General features: G+C 28.5%; 1 protein-coding gene across 1 annotated transcript in view; it reads left to right on the top strand.

Moving 5' to 3' along the window:
* Nucleotides 1–27154, top strand: part of LOC113378721 (complexin) — a 548906-nt gene that overhangs the window by 240375 nt on the left and 281377 nt on the right. Inside the window, exon 3 of the mRNA XM_026619288.1 lies at nucleotides 8912–8981. Within this exon, the coding sequence (XP_026475073.1) occupies nucleotides 8927–8981 (55 nt within the window). The 5' untranslated portion in view covers nucleotides 8912–8926. The remainder of the gene's footprint in view (nucleotides 1–8911; nucleotides 8982–27154) is intronic.

Here is a 27154-nt window from a genome sequence, read left to right as displayed (position 1 = left end):
ATATATATATATATATATATATCTTGATATTGTATACATATATATATATATATATATATATATATATATATGTATATATACATATTTCCTGGATTTTCTAATAGATTGATAAGTGTTTCTTTTCCGAACAATTAATCCAATAAATAATAAACAATAAGTTTTGTAGTAGATGTTTAATGACGATATTTCGGAACTAGATACGTTACGTCATAAAGTTCTACTGACAAGAACAAAAACAAAAAAAAATTTTTGCTTCTTAATTTATTTGGTTTTTTTTATTGTTATTACATTTTTTACATTTTTTCTTTTTTTTATGCTTCACTTTTAAGAAAAAGTGCATTATTCATTCTTTTATAAAAAAAAATATCATTAACATTGTTATTCTATATTTAAATATTGTTTTTGACAGATGTCCTGAAAATAAAACGTACCTAGTTCCGAAACATATTTTTAAAAGCATATTAAAAAAGAAATGCACTTAATAAGCCAAGTATTTCAAACACGTAGTTGCTTTATTTAAAATTTTATTCTGCATTTAAATATGAAATATTTCCTACTTTTTTATGCATATTTCGCAGAATTTCATATATTGAATGGGGACACTATCCTACGTTCAAAACGTCATGTTTTTTTTTATTATTTTTGGCTGCAATTGTTACATATACTGCAATTTTCCACAATAATATTTATTTTGGAGTATTTGTAAGTTTTGATAATTTTATTCACGACATGGAGCAATAAATGTTTCGTGCATACGTACGTAGTTCATTTTTGTATTAAAATAACTTTTAGACTGTTATAATTGGAGGTAGATAATTATAATTGCTTGATATTTTTATCATAATTGCGAACGGTAATATACAGTTACCGTTTAAGATTATAAAAAGTTTTCCAAACTTAAAGACGTTAAAATGTAAATATTTGTGTGTTTTTCACAATTTCGCGAAAAGTTAAAATTTCTATACTTTGATTGTACTCTATTCAACCATTTAACAACTTACACTCTCCTAACTCAATATTGGAACGTGGAAAATAGTTAAAAATATATTGCAGTAACTTGTTCCAAACTACAAAAAGTTCGAAGTACTAGCAATCGATTATTAACGTGTTTTTAAAAGCCGGTGAAAATGAACTAGAGGAAAAGTTGTTTCAGGCGGTAGTTGAAATCACTCATTATTAGTTGAAAGTTCGTCTGAAACGAGTTGTTCTTAAGATTTAGCATAAAGAAAATACACGTCGTCCTTTATATTATTATAATGGTAGGTACCGCTGTGAATTCCATGATTTAATTGTCAGATTATTATTAACGTAACTTTTAAATAGACTTTGAGAATTAATTGCAATATTAATTTGCCAAGAACGCAGTTTCTTTCAAATGTTAGTACAAACTCATTACGAACTTTAGATTTAATAGTCAGTATTATGTTTAATAACGGATGATTTCATTGCGGCAGCGCCTTTGGACTTTATTACAATTGTGCACCAAGTTAAATGCATCCGCGTATAATGCAAGATGAAAAATTCATTTAATGAGAAATATCTATATCCTCTTCATCTCCTCATAATACTAATTTCGAAGAGTCTTTTGATCACTTTTGATCACATTTATTGTGAAGATCAGATGGCTATAGTTCCGGGTTGGAATGTTCCAATTTATAAATGGATTTTATCTGTGCATCGCTTCTAACGTTAATTAATTGAATTTTGCTATATCAAATTATGCAATGATAATAGTATAATTATTATTGTGATTGCCCTTCTCAAAGACACCTTTTTGAACTGATATAAGTATGTCAGATTTGCAATTAGAATATTGTTGTTTATGCTCTATTATTATTCATGGTGTGAGAGAACCACATATTATTTACTCATATCTGTTTCTTCACACTTAAGTGTTCTTTTTACTTCTCAAACTTCAATTCCCTGTTTTTACCTTTAGTACTTTTTTTTGCTTTAGATTTTCAGTACTACATTTACTATGTTTACGCGATGCAGTTTTTCTCTAAATTCTCAATTTCCTTTTTGTCATTACCTAGAGTCCATTCTTTTTATCCGTACAGACCTTCAGACTTCAAATGTAGCATTTTCATCAGTTGTTCATTGCTACATATAATAATTATTGAAAGCAAATAGTTGTTTACGGATATGGTATTTTATTATGTTGTAAATGACTGTCATCTTTTCTTTGTTTTTCAAGCAAAGATCACATGATTTTTTGCATTTCTACCTGTAGAAAGTAAAAAAAAGAACCAATATCACTATACAATTAAAATATTTGTTTTTGAATATTTTTATTTGTAGCTGCAGCTAACAATTTATGTTTAATATATTAATTTTGTAACACTAACCCAATATTTACTCTTCTAAATATTCTTTTCATATTTTAACATTTCTTTTGGTATAATCGTAAAAACTATTTTCAATTGCTTATTGATGTTGAAGTATAGTTTCTATTTAAGTACATATTGAATTGGATTGAATTGTATACTAATGAAATATAATAATAAGCACGTAATTTGTATTTCAATTATGAAGTCAAGCTTGCTATTTACCCCTTTTTCACATTTTCTAAGAAAGTACATTCTCTCTTTTATATTAGTGAAATATGCAATTTAGCCATTCTTAATTTATTTGTTTGATTGTGAGGTAATTTGATATATATTTAATATATAGAAGATACATTCAATATAAATTTTTAACTATTGTTTTGCAATCTTAATAGTTTAATTTAAAATTCATAATTGTATCATATCACTAAACATTTATTCGTTTTTCATTTCGCGTTATTTATTGTCTTCTAATTTCATTCAAAAATTTGCAGAGTGATTTATTTTTCTCAAATTTTACGTCACTGCTGTTTTGGAAGTTTTAAATTCAAAAAATAATTTTAATTCTTGAATGAAAATCGCTGATGATTTTCCAGTCCATCGTAAAATTATTTCATGAAACATTCCTCGGTGAAATGAAAAATAATACTGTAGTGTAAATAGAAGCGATTTGACAAATGATATCTAAGCATGTACATAAGAAATAAGAAATAAATTTATATATATATATATATATATATATATAAAGCAAAAACTTGTTACACGGGATTAAATTATACGAATAAATCCATAACTAATTTTTCGTTCATATTTAGTATAATTTTTTTCCTACGTTTAGCATAATGCGTAATGTTATCGTAACGCATCCCATCTGACGTGAGACTGCATATTTAGTACTATATCGTATATTATTAAGATAAATGAATAAAACCGAAACCAGCTTACATAATCACAAACAGCATGGAATATAAATCACTAGAGCTCTACATCTATTTATCACTTGACCTAGATTCGCCGTAATAAATAATGTGAACCGTAAGATAAGGAATATTTTGAACAAACTAACGTTGACAAGTATTTCTATTAAAGGAAGAGCTTTCAATTACCATGCTACAGTATTATTAAATAATTATTTATGAAATGGTGAATATAGAAGCTATTTATTTCTACAGTGTAACTTATTTATATGTCTCATATTCATACCGCTACTCGAAAGGAAAAAAATAATATGACATAGAAATATGTTAAAAATTACAACTGAATTAAGATGCAAAATGATTTGAATTAAGGAAGCTTTATTTCGTATTAGTCTGAAAGGTCAAACACATATTGATACGGGAACCCTCAGGTTTATTCTTTTGAGATTTTAATGAAACTTTGCATGGTGATAGAGTTGATAGTCAAACCGAACACCTTAAAATTTTATAGGCTTATGAGAAGTGGTTTGAATTTAAAAATTGATTAAAGTTGCCAAAAATGCGCTACTTGCGATTCATATACACATGTTTGCGGGTCCGAACACCGCCAGAGATTTTTTTTCAAGTTTTAATCTTATTTTATTTTCACATCTATCTGGTTAAATATTATGATAATCAATATATATACTACATGTGTATATGATTTATTTGTAAATAGTAGATATACAAAAAATAATTACGTAATTCATTATATTTGCATTGCATATTATTAATAAAACAATTACTTTTGCCGATATAATATATATCACTCGTAGTAGTGATATTTATAATTATATAATACATATGTCTGCATGGAAAGTATCAAATTTCCTTGGTTCGTTTAATTATATCAAAGCTACGAAATACCCTCAGTTCATTCAGTTTGTACAATTTATAAGCTTGTCCATTCTCCTTTTTCAAGTTACATTTCAGCTCCTCTCATAATGAGTTTTTTTGCTTGGGTTTTAGATGCTAATATTTCATTCGAAGAATTGCGTACTTTAATCTGTGCCTTGGGTTCCAACGACTAATCTTATTTCAAGCATTAAAAAAATCTAAACCGACGTAAAGTATAATCTTTGAATTGGAGCTTCAGCCAATTACTGTGGATTCATTTGTTTCGTAATGTTATTTGTAATTCAATATAATATCTCATATATATATATATATATATATATATATATATATATATGTGTATATATATATAATAGTTTTATACATTTAAAATCTATGTCTCCCCAGATCATTCCATTATAAGTTCATAACCTAAATCATTCAGTAGAAGAATAAACTTGTTTTGACCCTATCCCAAGGGTTTAATAGCAAGGGTATTGGCTTGATTGAAAATTTAAGATGGCTTAGTAAGTATGGCTCTTTTGAATCTAAATGGATATTAGGTCCTTTATAGAAAATGACCGATCTCGTATCTCATAATCGGTCGTGACCTTATTCTAATGTATTACCATTCTTATATAAGTCTTTTATATGATTGATTTTCTTGTAAAAGAAGTGAATAATAAAAACCACTTTCATAAAATGTTAATATACGTCGTTTTTGTATGTAGATATAATTAATTTACACTATAAAAACCAAACAAAATTATGAGTGGAAAGTATGTGATATATATGTATGCGTATATGTGTATGCGTCTTATTATTCTATGTGATTAATAGTTACAAGGCACATTTATGTTTTAATTATGACAAAAAAAATCGCCGAAACAAAAGTACTAAACAATTTCTTTAACGACTCTGATACTGACAATGAGCTCACAATTACTCTATTGTGTAATGCATAATAACTTAACAAGCGAAAGAACACAAACGGGAATATAATAATATTCTTCAGCCAAGAATTTATTTTAAAATATAATTATTTGCTTGCCGAGTTTTAATTACTTTCGCATATAATTAAAAACTTGCTCAAAGTTATAGATGTTATAAAATGTATATAAAATTAAAATGCATTTTATGTATATATATATATATATATATATACATATATATATATTCCTTTATTTAGCTTACAATTTATATATTGAAATTATAAAAAGCGTTTATTTTCCATTCATTTTGACAAAATTGTACGGTGGAGACGCCTTGTACTTTATACTCAAATTCAGTGAGGAATATAAAATTAATAAAATTTAATAAAGTTAATAAAACAAGTTTTCTCAACATAACAGATACTGTTAAAATTATAGCAATATTTAATTATACCTTGTTATTTTCTGAACTCGAAATACACAACATGTTCACCATATATAGCATTATAGACAGATATGTTTCGGAGCTTTATGAGCTTTTTCATGACGTTAAGCTCTGCCAGTTGTCTGCACATATGAGAAGCTTAAGTCCAACGAGTGTGGTGTTACAGTGTGGCATAGGGCACAAGAGTGCATAGTGTAGGACTGGAAATGGCAGTTCTTCATTTATAAAGATTTACAACACCACAGGATTTACTATGTATGGTATTAAATTTGTGCACTGTTTGCTAAAAGGACATAGACAGTGTTTTTCGTGTTCAGATAATGAAAATGTGAAAGTAGAAGTTAAAAATTTAAAAAAATATATTGATTAGATATATTTGAACGGAATGTTTCGTCTATTTTCCTACCTTTTAAATTATAAAGTTTTGAACAAAATATGGAACGCAAAAAAGAACTCAGAGTTGCGCTACTATATTATTTTTATATAAACATTTATCAAAATTTAACTAACTTTTAAACTACAACTACAAACTGAGGATATTATAAATGATTTAAATACTATTTTATAACAAAAGTCTAAAATTTTTGAAATGGTTCTATATGTTACTTGTCGAGTTTGAAACATCTAAAAGTTTGCAATGCAAATCCTTATAAGGACATAGTAATCATTATTTCTATATATTTAATAAAGCATCGTCAAATTTGACATCATTGCCTTCTACTAATTATAAGAAACATGCTGGATTCAGGCTATACATGACAGATTTAAATAATGCAAATATCTACTAAAAATTGAAATCGACCGCATCATCCATGAAAATTACGACTCATTATTACCCACTTATTTTAACTTTGTTTATTTATTTTTTCACTTTTTATTTAACGTCAATATCGATTAAGTAAATTAACTTTCCTCTTCATATTTATCTTAAAGAAGCTTAGTCAGTATTATCAATGTACATTGCATAAATATTATATTCATCTTACGTTCCTTGTCACACAAACTTTACCGATGGAAACTTTTTTATACGCCCTTGTTTACATATTGTTCTTGTAAACCAGGTACTTTGTCATTTCAAAAGTACACTAACCATGGACATTCTGCCGAAACGACTTAGCAAAAACAAAGTTTCATAATTTATGCGCAAAACGAAGACTTTTATACAACTTTTTATTTGAATTTTACATATATATATATATATATATATATATATATATATATATATAACAGTAGCTAATTAGACTTACTTTGTTTGTTTATCTGTTTTTCATGATAGAATATATTGATGCTATAAATAAGAATGAGTTATATACTGCCATTTAAAATTTATGTAAAATTGTTATGTCTGGATACAAAGTTTGCAGACAAATCCATTAAAGCAATTTTATGCTTCATATCAAAAATGAATTACATAATAACTACAGTTACCACTCATTATTAAATGTTTTATTTTGGAAATTAACCGAGTTACGTATAATTAAATTTTTATTTTTATTACTATTTTTAAACTGAATAAATAATTATATCAGATTGTTGAGAAAGTGATTCTTGTTTTCAAATAGGCGGAAGTTAAAACCATAACCTTATAAAAGAACATAAATAGGTTTGATTTATGAATTAACACTAATTTATGAATTACGAAACAAATTCCTAACATTCATTTTTGAATTATGTTCTGAGATTTCAAAAATTCAGTTAAAATATAAAGCACTGCCATGAATTTGTATGAAAAAAAAACTATTATATCTTCAGGTTATAATACGATAATATAATACATAATCGTATTTATGCTATTTCTGCATGCCATTCGTGAACTATGTACTGTAAGTGCAATAAATATTGCCAATATCTAAGAATTATTCTGAAAATGCTTCTGCGCATGGAGTGGATAAATTTAAGCTTCTCAATAAGCTCAGAAATATCTTAATCAAAACTCAATGAGAAATGTTTACAAAAATACGATAATTGATCAGTTATCGAGATATATGGAAAATATTTAGACTACTAAAATGACTATTATGAAATAGATATTTGTGGTAGTACGGTAAAATTTTAGGGTTGTATGTATATTTTAATTATGCATTAAAGAAATAAAATAAAAATTGACTATGAAATTAAAAAAAAGTCGAACAACCCTTGACAAAAATAAATTGTGTTTTTATGTAAAATTCAAGCTTTTGCGTTTACTGTATCTAAACATAATATAACATTTTTTTTACTAAAATGACTTTTACGAACCCCTATTTGTGTGAGAGGAATTACTACAAATAACAAATTATTAAAAACAAAATTTGAATAAAAATGTTACAAAACCAAAAATATTTATTGAGTGTGGACAACGCTCACCACTTTATGGATATTGGCTGATTCAGCCATACTGATTGAGATTATAAAATTTCATAAAAATCAATCAAACTCTTTTGGGGGAGTATTGCGATGAACATCATGACACACACATATTATATATATATATATATATATATATATATATATATATATATATATAATTTAGAAATATGAATAAACAACACTCTTTTTTGCACTAATTTATTTAATAATAATTTTGCGAACGTTTCGAGACTCTATTGGTCTCATCATCAGTGTGTTATAATAAAATATGGAAGTCTAAATTAGCATTATGTGTTATCTATTACAAGTCGTTACATTTACACACACACACACACATATACATATATATATATATATATATATATATATATATATATATATATATATATGGTGGTCCTTGATATGAACATTTTAGAATTTTATTGCTCCGAGGGGCTTAAATGCTTCCAAATTGATAAAAAAAATCTTTAAAAGTTTTAGCTCTTAATATCAACTTTTAAATAGTGCGCAATTCAATCAAAGCTTGGTACGAAAATAGTATGGAAAAAATTTCGAAAATTTTAGAAATGGTTCTTAAGTATAACTTAGTGACAAATAAATTAAAAGTGACAATTTGTGTCATCTTTTATTGAAAATTCGACGCTTCACAAAACAGGTTTTTTATAATTTATTATAAAACTCATGTATTTGTTCGCTAAGCTATATCTAAAAATATTTTTAAATTTTTCGAAAGTTTTTTATGCTATTTCCATATGAAACTTTGGCACTATTTGAAAGACAATATCAAGAGCTAAAACTTATAGAGGATTATTTTTTATCAATTTGGAAGCATTTGAGCCCCTGGGAACAAGGAAATTCAAAAATGTTTATATTAAGGACCACCCTAATATCTACATAGGTGTATGTACACAAGAAGCACCGCAAATGCTGTCCATCCAATATGTTGCCCAGACAAAACATTAGATTGAATTTAATTTTTATACTTTATCGCGTAGTAAGCTTGAGTGAAATAAATCTGTTAGATCTTACATAGCTGACAATTAATTGACTTTTTCTCATTCGTTTCAGATCTAGAGGGACAAGATGGCGGCGTTCGTGGCAAAGCAGATGGTGGGAAACAAGTTGAGCGCCGTTAAAGGTCAGTGAGCTACGGACGAAACTGCTAACGATATACTAGTTTCCGCAATTAGAAAAGTTTTCAGTTGCACTGTTTTCTGCGACGCATTCCTGGCACGTATGTTCTTTCGTTCGAGCAACTTTTAACAGCAGTCATTAATCGTACTATTGTTAAAAATAAAAGTTGCACGAGCTCTCATCAAATAGGGGAGGACAGGACGTGCGGATAACTTTCGGGATTCGAACTTATTTATAACTATAGCGCACCAATCGTATTGATTTCGCGATGAATTAAAATGGTGATAATAACGCTGGAAACTCTTAATTGAATAAGCACTACATATTTATTTTACTTTTTACACATACGAAATCATCAATCCTTTTCTATTTTTTATACGACATTTATACCGCTAATCTTGGTATTCTTAATAGTAACAGGTATACTGTTTCTCTCACATAAAATATTTTTTACGTGCGTTTAAAGTTGTATGATTCAAGCCGGTCGTATTAATTTCAAGATGAATTAGAATTGAAGATCTCTAAATTACAGCTGAGTATGCTCTAAATCCATGTTGCCTATTTGTTTTATATTTTACGCAAACAAAATTCTTAATCATTTATCTAGTAGAAGTAAACCATTTACTTAACATAAATCGATGCATTGTTAATATTATAAGTTGTATTGACTCCCATTACATTAGAAGTGTGTTTAAGTTGTGGCTTTTAATTTATATTTATAGCGTACCAACTGATTCATTTTATGATGAATTAGAATGGTAAAATTTTCAATCAAATTTGGGAATACTTTTAATATTGATGAATATATTTTATGCATACGAAATATATAATCAATTATCTAGTATCACTAAATTTAAACATTTAACATTAATTAAGGTATAGTTAAAAACAAACGTTGTAGTTTATTAAAGATTTGCGGGTAAAAAAGTCTACCACCGATATCTCGAACACAAGTAAAGTTATTAATTTTTTTAACTACGAATTTGGCAGTAGTGGCAAAAATATGTATAACCACCTTAATTTTTACTACGTTGCTATTGGAAGATAAATGACAATGTTTGAAAATTTGTAACAAAAGTATTTTCTTTCGTTGTTAGTTTTTTTGGTTGTGAAGAATTTAGTTTACAAGACCTTAATATAATTCAAGTATACGTCATTTAATTTTAAATAAGACTCAAGAGTTTGTTTTATATAACCTTTATTAATTCTTACACGTGGGTGGGGTAAAAAGGTTCAACTGAACCCTTACCCTGGCGAAGATGTAAACAATAGAATATGTTTATCAACAACAATGAAAAATAGAATTATAAAAGTAAATTAAGTCAAAAAAGCAATTGTACAAGAGATAAGTTAAATAAAGAGTTATTCGAATTTTTGTAATTTTGTAATTCCTTCAAACTTAAAAATGAGATATTAACTCGCCTATGAGATAAAAAGAACTACTTATCAAATTTTTGAAATACATAAAAAAACTATTTTTAAATGAATTAGCCGGGAGTCTTACAGAACATAGTCAGATAGTTGTTTGTTTGATATGTGTTATTAATTTCGATAAAATTGGCTTATTTATTATATAATACACTTCTAAATATTAAATTCTCAGTTAGCGTATTTGAAACGTACTCACTTTATCAGAGTTTTATTTCCTAATTATAATATATATCCGTTTGTTTGCGTAATACTCAGAATATTCCAGTTGAAACTTTTTGAATTTTTAAGTTAACTAGTACTACATTATATTTTCTTATAAAAATTTTAAAAAGTTTTTTCTAGATTTGAAAACTGTGTAAGAAACATTAAACTTATCTTTATTTCTATCTTAAATGAAAATAAATATCGTAATTCGAATACGGTGTAAGATAAAACAAACTTTATGCTTCCAACTTTGAATGTATGCAAAAACACATTTAATATTTAAAGGATTTAAGCTTGGAATAAAAACATTCAATACTCGCTGGAGAGTTGGTGTTGCTTGCGATATTCAGAATGGGATTTTCTTCAGAAAAGTTTGGAAAAATTTACGATTTCGGCCATATACATAATATATGAATGTACTACCTTTGGAAGGTAAACGCTTGTGTATTCTGATAATTTAATAAAGCTTTGCATTGCAAGTAACTTTCTTGAATACGAATGCGATTTTAAGATTTGTATATTAAAGTTGATATGCGTATTACTAAGCACGTGTTTTACAACAAAATAGTATGAAAAAATGTTATGAAACCGTTATTAAAATTATTTTCCGAAACATTGGTATATATTCATGAGAAATTTTTTAATCTAGTTGAATTTTTAGTCGCTTTACGTACTTTTTGCAATATACTGCTATACATTTATGAAATTTTCAATTGATAGAAATTTGTATGATATTATTTCGTGCAAATATGTTCATTTCTATAGGTTTATTTTTTTGGGCATAGCACTAAATAAAAAAAAAACTATCTTATAAATCTATCTTAGTCTGTCTCAATACCATAGTTCAGTGGAATAAAAAATTGAGTGACATTAATTATCATTATCACGTGTACATTACACTATTGAACTAATGGTTAAATCCAAGATAGTACTAATTGAATCATTGAACTGAATTGAAATATATATCAGCTTGCTAAATTAAAATTAAATGTTAGGTGCGTAGTTTCTTAAGAGCAATTACATACACACACCCACATACGCTCTTCTTTGGAATAACTATTCATATAATATATATTCATATAATCATATGAATTTCATATATTCCTCTTCTTTGGAATAACTATTTATTTAACTTATTTTTTTGTAATTTTTAACTTACTGTACTTTTTTATTTACTATTTTTTATTGTTTACGCCATTGCCAGGGTGAAGGCTCAAATGGTCCTTTTTACCCCACCCGCATGGAAGCATTCATAGTGGTTATATAAAAAACTGTTGAATATAACTTGAAAATAGCAATACATCTTGTAAAACATTTAAATAACGTAGACTTAAAAATTAAATTCAAGTTTCATAAACTAAACAACAGTATTCACAACCAAAAAAAAACTAACATCGAAAGAAAATACCTTTGGTATGGATTTTCAAATATTGCGGTTTATCTTGCACAAGCAATGTCTTGAGAATCAAAATGATGGCTGGTTATACATTTTTTTCTCCGCTACCAAATATTGTTGTTATAAACTTTTTTACTTCAATTGTTTTTGAGATATCGTTGTTGGACCGTCTTATCCGACGACCTTTAAGCTCTGCCCTATATAATTGTAATTAATATTGAGTTAAAATGTATAATTTTTGTCGTTTAATGTCCATTGCTGTAATTTATTAATATATTGACAGGGGCTATCGCTAAAATACCAATAAATTAGGTTTTAGCAAAAGCCAATAAAATTTGCCAAGTATCGCTCAGGGAACAAAGCTATGTCAATTTGCGCCGTGCCTGTTTTGGGAAATGAACCGTGTAGGCTTTTGATGTTCCGCTCGGGCGGTGATTGCAACTCACAATGCTTATATAAATGTTAACACAGGTTACGTATACAGAACTCCATAGTATATCATTAACCCCAATATTGAACTACTCATTAGTTACAGCACTTGATTAACGTACGCACTTCTATCGAAAAATAGATTTTTATTAAAGATTTGTTACGCATTTGCCACGCCATAATTGGAATGGAACGGACTTACGAAAACATAAAAACCAAAATATATTATTTTTTTAATATTCATAAATAAATCAATTAATTGCAATAATTAACGTATCAATGTTGCGGGACTTCGTAAACTCGAATACCGGGATCCCGAACGATTTTTGTCCGGTATTCAATACCGGTATTGATACAATAATACCAGTATTTCGGGATTACCAAAATTTAGTTAAAAATTTACTTTACGCAATACACCTACAAAGTTTCCAAACTTTGTATTTTCAAAATTTTCAAATACAATTATTAAGTGCGAGTTTAACGTTACAAACACCTGATCTTTCCAGTAAAAAGCTAATATTAGGCATTATTTTTGAACCAAGTAAAATTCTTTATATAATAAATTTTTGGGTTTGCTTTTAACTGGATCTATCCGTTCTTCAAATCTTGAGGAGATATTTACTTCAAATTTATCACCTACACCCTTGTTATAAAATTAATTTTTCAAAATGGTAAAAACCATTCATTATGATTTTTATTTTTATTTCTATCTCGATTATTAACTTCAGAATTTTCCTTTATCTTATTTTATTCGTTTTCCACAATGAAATTATCGAAATTATTGTGCATAAAAACTTTGGCTGCCTTCGCATTAAAATAAAAAACTGAACTGAAATTATATTACTAAAGTTAACTTGAGTGTGCTCGTGGGAGATTGAAGATTATATAAATATTTCTCAGCGTCTTTTTCTATATTCAAGTTTTAAATAGATTTTTTCTCGCAAAAATTATCCAAATTATTAAAAACTATCATTTTTTCATATGAACATCAAATATTGATATATGGTTTAAAATTATTGTTTTATATATTTAAAATGAATTTATTTATATTGTCTCAATAGTTTATCACAACTTTCCAAATTTATAATTTGCGTTTGTTTGCAATAAATATAGTTGGATGTTTTTATATTATCGATTTAATTTCAAAACTATCAATAATACTCCGTTATTAAATTAATACTTGCTAATAATAGCTTTAAGGTGAGATTTCTGACTTAAAATCTAGAACTGCAAGAGAAGTTTTTTATTCAAAAATGATTTTGCGTATTTTATATATTGTTTAATCTGTTTTTACTGATTGTTAACTATCCTAAACAAAACTAAAATTAAAAATCAAATAATTTATTTTGATATCTGTAGTTATTCATCTACATGAATTATTATTTTTTTGTAATTAATATGCTATTGATGCATATAAGCAGGGTAATAAAATTATTATTGATTTAAAATGATATTTTTTGATAAAACTACATATACATAATAAATGTCTAGTTTTTAAATAATATTAAATGTAAAGAGTAGATCGGGGCTTAAAGATCCGCGCGTAGAAAGATCTATCATTCATATTTAAAAAACAAGTAAAGTTAGGAATTTTTATCAACAATATTTGAAAGTAGAGGGAAAAGATGTATAATCATCACCTTAATTCTTGCGACGTGTCGCTATTGGGAGATAAACGTAAATGTTTGTAAATCCATAACATAAGTATTTTCTTTCGTTGCTAGTTTTTTGGTTGTGAGCATTGTTGTTTGGTTTACAGAACCTTAACATAATTTTTAAGTATGCGTTACTTAATTGTTTTATAAGTTGAATTGTTAATTTTAAATTAGTTTCAACAGATGTTTTTTATAACCTTTATGATAGCGATGATGTAAGAAGGACCAACTCAACCTTTGCTCTGAAAATGCATAAACCATAAAAAAATAGTAGATAAAAATGAAAATTCAGTTTAAAAAACAATTTCACAAGAAATAAATTAATAATTATTCCAACGCTATTTCTTGACTGGAGCGAGTAGGGCGTATGCTGAGCATGCCATTATGGATTGCAAAAATGGGAAAAGGGTAGGCAAAAACTATGAAGGAAGATTGACAAAGAAACATTATTGACAAAGAAAAGGATATATGGCGAACTATCCAATTATATACAATCAAGTAAAATAAAAGTATGTAGATAACTTATAAAATGTATATGAGTAATGCACGTGTATACAAAGTAAACAAATAAACAATAAAAAAAACTCTGCTTATAAATATTTCCGACGAAACACCAGATCGAAGTTATAGACACTGATATCTTTGTAAAAAATGTGAACATGAAAATTGCATTGGTTAAATAATTTAGCTGTTATATCGTAAAATCCCTTTAAGTTTGAAAGTAGGACATTGGACCTGTTTGCTCCCTGGTCGTCCCAACTTATCCCGCCTATGAAAAAAAGAATCAGGATACAATTTATTGAAAAACAGCAAAAAACACATTTATATCATGATGAAAGCTGGTAGTTTTACTGAACATACTCAGATAGTTATTTGTTTGATATGTTATATTTGTTTTGATATAATTGGTTTAGTTTTCACAATATAATTGCTTAAAGTCAAGTCGGATCTTTGTGCCCCACCCTATCCTATATAATGTGCTTCGTGCCTCAAAAAAGCGTTTCATGCGGGAGTTGGTAAAGAAGAAATCGGTATCGGAAATGCTTCGGCATGTTATCGTCGTGGAGGGCGGTCGATTCGTACTCTTCGAACGCTTCACACGTGCCCCGTACAAGCCTCCGATAAGCGACGAATATCTCTTAAATTGCGAAGTCACAGCAGAAGGAAAATCTAATAACCTTGACTCATAACGCTGCGGAACAACAGGCAATAAATCAACGCGGCCATTAGCGGCAGACTACGCGTGCCAGGCGCAGCGGCTCCGCATCATCCGAGCGTGCAGAGAGCCGCCGAGCGGGCCCGACGCTGCCAATAAATTACTATTACAAATCATATCAGATACGAATCGAGCAACTTTTACAGAATACCACCCTCATTAAGATAATCATTTTTCGTTTTATATTCTTCTGTGGTTTAACTTTTGTTTCTCATTTCGCTTCTTTCTTCGTGGAACCGCAGTGGTAGATAGAAGAATATCGCTACGATTACATTTACATGTTTGATATTACGAATACAAAACTTTGATTCTCATTAACTGATATTACTATAATTTATATCGTTATCTTTACTCGTTATATAAATAATATTAATGTATGTGGTGAATTATATTGACTGGTATATGTATACATTTCAGGAACTCAGTCAATTTATAAATTTCTAAAAAATATATTATTTATTTTTAATTTATTTATAAGAAACGTATGCAATGATAATTATCATTTAAGGCTTACTCACAGATATAAAATTTTATATGAGCAACTGTTCTATAGATGTTAACGCATTTTTTTATAATCAACGCCGAAATTTTTTTTATATAACATTTAAATAAAAAAAAAACTTTCTATATATCTTAATGAAGGTTCTTAACTTAATAAAACTTAATGAAGGTGTTTTAAAATGAAGGATCTTATCTCATATTTCTAAGAATCATTTAAACTGAATTGCAGAGTTATTTTTTTTTATTTGAAGTATATAAGTGAGCTTTAGAATTTTAACTAGAATTAAAATTAAAAACCGTATTATTTTCGATATTAAAATAATTTTCTGTGAATAAAAAAATGAATTTGTGTTTCCATTTTAAACCACTGTTTATTTATATTTAAGAAAACTATATTTTTGTATATACAACTAAAATTATCTTATTTTATATTTTTTGTAGTTGAGTTGTAATATAAGATTTTGTTATGTGATGTCAAGTCACTAATTTTCATATTTTATTACTTCAAGTACAATTTTCGCAATATTTCTTGGAAGATAAATCAAATCTCAAACTTTTCTAATATAAAATATTCTAAATGTTTGTTTTTTGTTATTATTTTACTGCTTCCATTGCAGTTAATAGTACAATAGCAAAGTTCTTCGAAAGATTACGTGTCTGAAAAGTAAAATGCAAAAATATATTTTGTACATTACTTGCTTTTTATTAAATCATTTTTGGTTACTAAAGAATATTTTTATATATTTTGCTTAACGGTGAATCTTTTTATTTCCATTGTATTACCACGTAAACATTGTTACTATAAATCGAAATGAAATTGAGTCAATTATAATTTTAACTAGTTAGCTGCGTGTCACGAATATACTCGTCATGGAGAAGTAGCAGAATTTTGTGTATTGACGAGTATACACGCCATGCGTATAAAACTTTCTAAATGACAATTTTTGAACAAAAAAAACAAAACATTCTCGAATTTAAATATATTTAGAATATTTTGGGGCTATGTCGGTATAAAATAAATAGTTTGAAAGTGGTATTTTAGCTTGATTCGGAAATATTTATCAGCACAGTTGGAATAAATATTTATTCAACTTATCTCTTGTGAAATTGATTTTAGACTTAACTTAATTTTTGATTTACTATTTCTCATTGTGTACACCTTTGCCGAAGTGAAGGTTCAGCTGGTCCTTTTTACCACACGTACAAAAGCTTTTATAGAGGTTACATAAAAAAACTAATGAATCTAACTTAAAATTAATAACACATCTTATAAAATAATTAAATAACGTAGATATACTTAAAAATTATATTGAGGTCTTGTAAACTAAACAACAGTATAGAACTAACTACCAAATAGAACTAACAACGAAACAAAATACGTTATAGATTTTCAAGCATTGCCGTTTATCTCCTGATAGCTATTTCGTAAGAATCAAATTGACAGCTGCTTGTACATCTTTTTTTATCTACTTTCAAATTTGAGATGTCGGTGGTGGACCTTTTTACCTGCGGATCTTTATGCACCGTTCTACCCTATCTATATGTGCTCCTAAACAAAAGTCTTTTTGCTACAATTTATTCATATACAATGTAATTTTCATTTCTTAGTATTTAATATTCTTTCCTGTACAAGTTCATTGCTTACAGTATTTTCGTAATAATAAAAAAAAAATCTAATACAAATTAAAATGAAGCTACTTTTATCGTAGTATATAGCAAAATATTTAAATTATTATTAAATAATTAAAATATTGCACACCTAAATTGATAATTCAAATTATTATACACTTGCATCATAAAATTAAACATTGAACAAATAACAAACCAACAACACAAATTAAATTTTATTAGAACTTTTGAATGCTGTCAGCAATTTTCCAGCATTCGCGACGGCTGTTAGCATAGTACAATTAAACCGCGTATAGTTTTGTTTAACTGCAGGAGAAACGATAGTCCATTTGCCATTTTCCGCATTGAATCGGGTAATAGTAGCATTTGTGCGAAATTTCGCATCGAATACGAACAACAAAAGCAATAACCGTTCTATGGACGGAGCCACTTTGAACCCTCGGTGACAAAGACGCCGCGGCGGTCTCTCCGAGCGGCAATTGCGACACGACGTCTATCTGGCCAGATTATCGAGCTCCGCCGGTACGCAGCTTCCGTTTTCCTGCTCTCGTCCTGATAATACAGTTAAAAAATTTGTCACGCTACATTTACCATCCTCGCATTTGTCGTAAAAAATGGTTAAGGAGTAATTTTTTTTTAGATCGATTTACGTGTAGAGATGCAGGATACAAATTGATATACGATGTTATAAATATCAAAACTTGAATTTACTTTATTTCAAAAAGTGATATTATTTTGGCAATATTAGAACAACTGGGCAATATTTCAAACCAGATTTCTTTAAAGAAGATTTAATTTAAACCTATTTTTCTATCTGACACATTATTCATAATAAATTACTAATGAAGAAACAATTTTAATTAATAACGTCCCGTAGGGTAAGTTATTGTAATGGGCCGAAAATCGAAATTGAAAATTTTTACATTTCTCGACGTTTTGAATGTTTCTGAACATTTTGGCTTACCTTAGAAAAAAATTGTGTGTGTGTATGTATGTATGGATACAATTTTCCAGTCACGTTTTCGGGCGCATGGATCAACCGATTTAAATGGTTCAAAAAACAGTCGATTTCTATTGATAGGGAGATGTGCTGATTAGTTTTTGGCAAAGGTTGGTCCAGCAGTTGGAGATAAAGAGCAAAAAGTGCAGAAAATAGAAATCGAGCTTTTGAGAGAAGGGATCATACGATTTGAATGATCTAAAAAACATTCAATTAGTAATGATTGGGAGAAGTGTTTATTAGTTTTTGGCAAAGGCAGGCTCAGCTGTTTCGAAGATACGGAGCTAAATGTTCAAAAAATGGTAGTTTTTGAGAGAACTAAGCGTCCGATTTAAATGATTCAAAGAACTTTCTGCTTGTCTTAACAAAATAATTGATTTTGGATAAAAAATATTTTTTTGTTTCAACTTTTTTTTAATTTTTTTTTTTTTAATTTTTTTGTATATGGAAAATAATTCAGATTTTATTTTTAATTCTGACTAAAGTTTTAATATACTTTAAACAAATAATTTTACCTTTGCAATTCAGTTTATATAATTCTTATGAATATTAGACCATGTTACAATATTTATAATAATCTATTTGAAAACATTCAGTACTCCTCGAACATTTCGTTACGGTACGGAAAGTTCCAGCAATTTGCCTTAAGGCAAGATGCCATACACCCCTTGCCATAAATATAATTATTTTGATTAAAATACATGCTATTTAAAATGATATTTTTGATGTAATTTATGGAACAAAAATATTTTGAAATCTAGATATTTGAAACTACCAATATTTCCAAAACATGTTTAAAATTTACACCTGGGTGGGATGAAAAGGACCAACTGTATGTTTACTCTCATAAAGTCGTAAACCATATTAAATGGTTAATAAAAAAGTAAATTCAATAAAAAACAAAATAATTTTACTAGAAATAATTTTAATTGATTATTCCAATTCTGCTGATGCATATTCCTGATGAAATACTAGATCAATATAATATTCTTTTAATATTTGTAAAATTGTGCACATGAAATTTTTATCTTACATTGGTTAAAGAATTTAGCTATTATTTCGTAAATTTTCTGAAAAATAAAAATAAGACATTGGATCTATTTGTCCTGGCTAAGTCATTTAACCTCCCACATTGGGTATAAAAGAAACAGGTGACAAATTTTAAAGAAATAGAAAAAAAAACATATCTCTATAATTAGAAATTAACTTGTAATTTACTCAACATTGTAAGATAGTAGTTTGTTTGATACGTGTTATGTAATGTGATGTAGTTAATTTGGTTTAGATAGTTTGAATACTGAAAGTTAAATTACATGTATGCGATTCGCCCTACTCTAAGAAATACACAATTACAGAAAAGTAGGTAAACAATGGAAAATACTACAACCGATCAGACTTTATATATATATATATATATATAAATATATATATATATATAAATATATATATATATATATATATATATATATCATTCCTATTTTGGCAAGCAGACATTACAATCCGAAAATCATTGTTATATTTCTCATTACAAACAATGAATTTACTTTTGTGCTGTTGAAATAATGAATCAGCTTTTTTCTAACACGATTCCGCCGCAGTGTTTGCCTTTGACGAAGCAATGAATTAAGTTAATGGCCGGAGATCTATCAAGAAAATGATGAAATTCAATAAGCAGCCCTCGACGCCAAAAATTCTATTACATGAACACCATTTCATTATTTAGGGCGATGTAAAATATTCAGAGCGTCTCAAATATATATTCACCCATATAAAAAGCACAGACGTATATTTGAATCCGTGTATAGTAGTATGAGATTACTATAGTAGTAATGCAAAAATAAGCTCAGTTATCTTTTTTTTTAAATATTCATACATTTTGCTAGAATTACACGTAATTATAAATATCTGACGCCTAAGCCCAAAAATCATACTGAAAATGGTAATTCACAGTAAAATAATATTGCCATGGAAGCCATGAAATTTATATTTTACATTGGTTGAATAATGTAGCTATCGTTGTAATATTTTATTAGATAGTCCATTTAAAATTAAAATAAGACTTTGGATTTCTTTACCTTCTGACCGTTACAATTAATCTTGCTTATAAGATAAAAAACACCAAATTACGAATTTTTGAAAAACATCAAAAAACACATTATTACAATGATGAAGTAGCTGGGAGTTGTACTGAACATAGTCAGATAATTGTTCGTTTGATATATTATTTGTTGTCATATAATTGGTTTGGTTTTCAAAGTATAATTGCTCAAAGTCAATTTGAACTGTTGTGCCCCTGTTAACCCTATATATCTTTACTGCTATGAATGTTTACATACATAAATGTAATACATGAATATATACAAATATAAATGCATATATATATATAAATATATATATATATATATATATACATATTCATTCACGTCACCTTCATTCAATTTTTCCCACAGTTGTGTCAAAATAATCAAAAGCTCTGAACGTAAAAATATGTATAATTTTTCATTTTTTCATTTCTTGCGATTTTAATAACTTACCCTACGTTGATTCCTGATTAAATGAATTTAATTATCGTTCACTAATTCACTATCACAATCCACTATCAGTTTACAATTGCTAAATCGGTATTTCTCATGCGCAGGATAAGAATATCCTTTTAGAAGATAAATAGTGAACATATCGGTTCGAGAGATCTACAGAATTTAACAGAATGAATTATTGGGTGATTTATTTTCAGGGTTTTCCCGGTTTGTTTTTCGTTTAAAGGAAATATCGAGCACACGCCAACGATGTAATTGTTTGAATAATATTTTACATTTCGAATTTCACCCATGGGAAAACGGGAAAACTCGCAGAGCAGAAGTTACGCACAAATATCCACAAAGGATATTCATGTAACAGTATATGAATGCTGCTTTTATGTATATGTGAAACAAAATATCTCTATATGTATTTATGATCGAGCTTATATTTATTATATTATGGAATCAAGTTAATAAACAATATTTTAGTGAATAACCTCTAAATGTTTGAAATAAGAATCAAAAATTAAATGTGGTTTTTTCTATATCATAATTTCATAGGGAATATGCGTGCTGTATAGAAATGCATGTAAATTTTAAATACTGAGGTAAAACTATGGCTAAATCTAATTTATATCCAGTTTATTGCGAGGTAATTTATTCATAAAGGATTTATGAATAAAATTCACATTTCATTTGGTTGAGCTCGTTTATTTTTTAGTGATTGGGGATTTACACGGTCATAGTTCATGTATATATGTATATATATATATATATATATATATATATATATATATATTAGGGTGGTCCTTAAAATGGTCATTTTCGAATTTCCTTGCTCCCAGGGGCTCAAATGGTTCCAAATTGATAAAAAACAATTCTCTTAAAGTTTTATCTCTCACTATTAACGTTTAGATAGAGCGCAATTCAATCAAACTTTGTATGGAAAAAGCATGGAAAAATTTTGAAAATTAAAAAAAAATGTTTTAGGTATAACTTAGCGACAAATGAATGAGTTTTATTCATTCATTTGTTTGCTAAATTATATCTAAAAAACATTTTTAAAATTTTTGAGAATTTTTCCATGCTATTTCCATACAAAACTTTGATTGAATTGCGCTCTATCTAAACGTTAAGAGCTAAAACTTTCAGAGAATTGTTTTTTATCTATTTGGAACCGTTTGAACCTCTGGGAACAAGGAAATTCGAATATGACCATTTTAAGGACCACCCTAATATATATATATATATTTCATTTCATTATTAATTTTCACTAAAATCTATAAAGTTCATATAATAATCTTAAATCAATATTTTTAGAAAAGGAATTTTAATCTTTCAAGTCTGCTATATAGTGCAATTTTTTTGTTGATCTTTAATGCTATTTGTTCCGCTAATACTGTTATATAGGAGATCCGTAGGTGAAAAAGGTCTACCACCAATATCTTAAAAACAAGTAAAATTAAGATTTTTTTAATAACAATACTTGAATTAGTTATTCCCACTTTGCTGATAAATATTTTGGACAAAATGCCAGATCAAGGTTATATACAGTGTTATCACTGTAAAAAATGTACCCATGAAATTCATATTTTGCATTGGTTGAATAATGTAGCTATAATTTCGGAAAATCCCTTTAAAATTAAAAATAAACATTAGACTTGTTTGCGCCGTGGCCGTCTTATTTCACCCTGTCTATGGGGTAAAAAGAACCAGGTAAAAAGTTTTTGAATAATAGTAAAAAAGCACATTTTTGTAATGAAAAATAGTTGTTCATTTAATGTGTGTTATTTGTTGAGATATAATTGGTTTTCTCATTATAATTGCTCAAAGTTAATTTGGACCTTAATTACTGTAATAAACGCTGTGAAAAAGCAGTGTATTAAATGCGCTTTCTATGTAAATTTCAAAATGCCTTCAATAATATCTACCAAAATCCGACAATGAGCACAAACTTTCTCCAAAATTTAATTTGGGCCGCATAAAGCGTGCGGTTCATCCTCGCCTCGGGCATTTTCTGAGAAACTTCGAACCGCGGATCAAACGCGGTATCGGCTTGGCGCTACCTACTCTAACTTCGAGCGTTAACGCGTGTTCGTAGTGCGCTCCTCGAAAAGAGTTCCACCTCGTAACTACATTGTTGGAACGAACAGTTCAGACAGACCCGAAAAACAAGAAGTTCTCTAGCAAAAAATAAACGTTGAAACTAAAAACCTCAAATACCAGGAGACGAGCAAAACTTTAAACTCAAACATTGTCGACAATTTAACGCAGCAGAAGCGCGATGGTAAAGTTTCGTGGTGGAAAACATCGACGGCCATTGTTTTTTGTTTAGTTCTGATCACGCCAATGTCCGCCAGGGGATTTCGTATATAAAGAATTCCTGCTATTTTTACTCACATTTGAGACTTTGTATTCCATGGGAGATAGAGTATGTTGGGTTGTGGCCAAAGAAATTTATGGCAGAATATTGGCAAAGTATTTTCTCTTCAATGAATTATATTCACGTGCAGAATACTGCATTACGAAACTATTTTTTCTGCAAACGTTAGGAATATTATTATCAGAAATTAATTATATTCTAACAAAAGTTGTAAGCAGTTTTAATATAGGAGAAGTATGGACTAAACGATACGGGTTTTGTTTTTTAATATGTAATAGTTATTTTTAATTTATTTAATAATAATTAAATCAATTTTTAGTCATCTTGGAGTACCAGTAACATAGTCTTTTAATTCAATGGGAACTATAAGAACATATTTATCAAGCAAAAATGTATTAGGGCAATGAATTACAAAACCATATTTTGTCCGTACAATTTGGAGATGTAGAGTAAGGACATAATCAGATGCTAATTTTTAATAAGTTATGTCACATACGTATAAATCGCTTGGTCGTCTGGGCGACATCAACACATGAGGCATAAGCCCAAAGGGAACAAACCACAAATCGCAACCAACCTTCACCGGGTCTGGAACCGATAAAAGAGGTCTTTGTAATAAATGCAATTTTCTTTTTACTGAGTAGATTTTAAAGGTTTCATTTTCTTCTTGGCCTCGAATAGACTATTATGTATTTTTTGCAAAATAGTACTATGCCATTTACACCGAAAAGGATCAAAAGTGAATTAATAATTAAAACTCATTCGAATGCTTTATAATTACAATCAAGTTGGTCGAAGTCACTTGTACTGGCGTACGTTTATTGATTTTAATAGAAATAATCACAAATAACAATAAATTAATCCCAAAAAAGCATGGCAAAGTCACCGTTAATATAAACTTTTGAAATCGATACACGTTGGAACTGACTACTCCGACAAAAATGTGACAATGATGCTCAATTTCCAAATAAGGCCAGTGTGTCATTTTGTTCATAAACAATTTCGTCCGTATTTTCCATATATGTTTCAAGTAGCATAATATATGTTCCCAAATTCCGATTCCCGCACAACTACTAATTGCCAATAATTCTGGGAATAATTAAATGCTGGAAATACATAGGATTTATACAAAATGCTGATAATAATTAAATGCTGGAAATACATAGGGTTTATACAAAAACCGACATTTCAGAAAACCGGTTTTCGAATTTTCATTTTACTAAAAAAACGGTTTTAACCGGTTTTCGAATTTTATATAGAAAATAATTTTTTGCTCGAATATTCTGTAATTTATCCGCAAATTTAGTGTAATTTAGAATAGTATTTGAATGAATTTATTTGTTGTTCAATTGTATAGATAGTAAACAAAATTATTTTAATTTTAATTAGTAGAACTAAAAAATAATAGTTTATCTTGATTAAATGACTTTGAAAATAATTATTCGTCATTCGTCAATTATTCGCATTATTTTCACTATTGAAAATATTTTTATGATAGTGAAAGGAAAGTTTTCGAATAAAAACAAAATATCCTGAAATAGAAAATACTCTCATACTTGCGACCAAATTATGCTTAATTGTTTTTAAAGCCTAATAAAATAATTCTAAGTTTTTTGTTCTTTAGGTTGTGGTTTCTAAAGTAAAACTCTTTTTTTTTAAGTTTGAGTAGAGGAAGTTACTTCTTCAAGAAGAAGTCACACTGATTGAAATTAATATATACACTGGTATAAAAATCTAATTTAATATATACAAAACCTTTCTGGGAACCATTGCAGACTGATAAGATATCAAATGCTATTGAAACTATATGATTTCAAAGATCAAAACGCTTTCATCTATCTTTTATATTTGGCTATATTTGTCATTTTCCATTTATACAGTGAAAACCGACTTTTTTCACAAAAAAAAACGGTTTTCGAATTCTATAATTTTTGCCAAAACCGACAAACCCTAGTAATACACAAACCAACATTTTCGATACTTACCATCAACTAAATGTGTATCATAATAAAGATGCTTTGCATTACAATTTTGAAACAAAGCAAAGCATGCCAATTAGATTTGCTTCTCGCGCAATACACGGCGGCTTGAAACTATCGGGAGAAGTAGTGGAGCTTTCGGCAGACTGATTACGGAACGCACTCAGCAATATCTCGCGCCTCCAGAAGTGCCTCTAAAGTATTAGTTTTTGTTTGCTCGGTTGTTTCTGCTGAGCGGCACGTATGTATCAGAATGCTTTGTACATCGCGCCGCGCTAAGACAAATGCTTCGACACGAATTCGCTATGTGATTTTTCACCGATGAGGCCGCTCCGGGCTCCGGGCAAACACAAGTTATCTTGACTTATGTGTTGTGCCAGTGCAGGGTATTTTCCGCTACGTATAACTGTTTATACTGAAATATCGTTTGCTCAGTTTTAAATTTACCAGGGCATTTGCGGCTTCGTGTGCCGATTGCTCTTTAGCTCACGGTTAGTAACAAATTTTATTGCTTCTATTGACCTAAATTGTGTTGTGAATTATTGATATTTTACGTACTGTAAAGGTTTCAATTTACACGTAGTTCTCGGACGTATGGATGGTCAATATATTTTTAAATAAATATAAACCATGTGTATAGAGGATAGGTCGGAGCACAAAGATTCAATTTGTTTTTGAGCAATTATATTGTAAACCAAAATGTATCATAATAAATAACACATTTTGAAATAGCATCTATTCGACTGTGTTCAATAAAACTCCCAGCTTATTTATTATTGTAGAAATGTATTTTTTGTTGCTATTTTTCAAAAATATGTATTCTGGTCTTTTCCGCCCCATTGGCGGGGTATATGGGATGGCGAGGGGCCAGCAGGTCTAATGTCTTTTTTTAATTTTAAAGAGATTTTACGAAATGATATTATACGTTAGTAAGTGACTAGAGTGACTGGACCAGAATCAGAGGCCCCTGATGCAAGTAACCTGTTGTTAAGCAGTAGTGACAAGTACTTGGAAATATAGATAGCAATACGTCTCCTGGTGAAAATAGCCCTCACCCGGTATTGCTGCACCAATAAAAATATTTGCCCTATTACAGAAATTGCAATATTAATATATCATATAGAGATGTGACAACTGTTTGGGTTGCCATCTGTCGAACAGACTAGTATTAAGTCAGATTAGCATAGCAGCTTATAGAACTATTAAGTTCTGATACCCTAAGAAAAAACCATAAAGAAAGTAAATGAAGTTAACAAAAGCAATTTTACAAAAAATACGTTACATAAATAGTTATTTCAAATTCTGACAATATACTTGATCAAGATTATGTACAGTGATAGCTCTGTGAAAATGTACTAATAAAATTTCAATTTTACATTTTTTGAATAATGTTGCTATTATTTCGTAAAATCGATTTATAATTGAAGATAAGACATCGGGTCTGTTTGCCTCTTGGCTGTCCCATTTTACCCCACCTATGGGGTATAAAAAAGCACATGAAAAATTTTTGAAAAATAGTATACTCTCACACACATTATTAACTTTCCGTAGGGTAAGTTATTGCTATCGTACAAAAATCGAAATTGAAAATTTTTACTTTCCTTCACGGTTTGAAAGTTTCTCAATATTTTGACATACCTCAGAAAAACTGGATGTGTGTGTGTATGTATGTATGGATACCATTTTTGTCCACGTTTTCGGGCGCACGGATCAACCGATTTGAATGGTTCAAAAAACATTCGATTCCTATTGATAGGGGATGTGCTGACTAGTTTTGCCAAAGGCAGGTCTAGCCGTTTCGGAGATACGGAGCAAAGAATGCAGAAAATAGAAAT

This window comes from Ctenocephalides felis, unplaced genomic scaffold (assembly GCF_003426905.1).
Source record: "Ctenocephalides felis isolate EL2017-DRISC unplaced genomic scaffold, ASM342690v1 CF-g0.4_SCAFFOLD_01886, whole genome shotgun sequence".
NCBI lineage: Eukaryota > Metazoa > Arthropoda > Insecta > Siphonaptera > Pulicidae > Ctenocephalides > Ctenocephalides felis.
The sequence above is the reverse complement of the archived record's forward strand: the minus strand, read 5'-3'. Positions and strand labels throughout refer to the sequence as shown.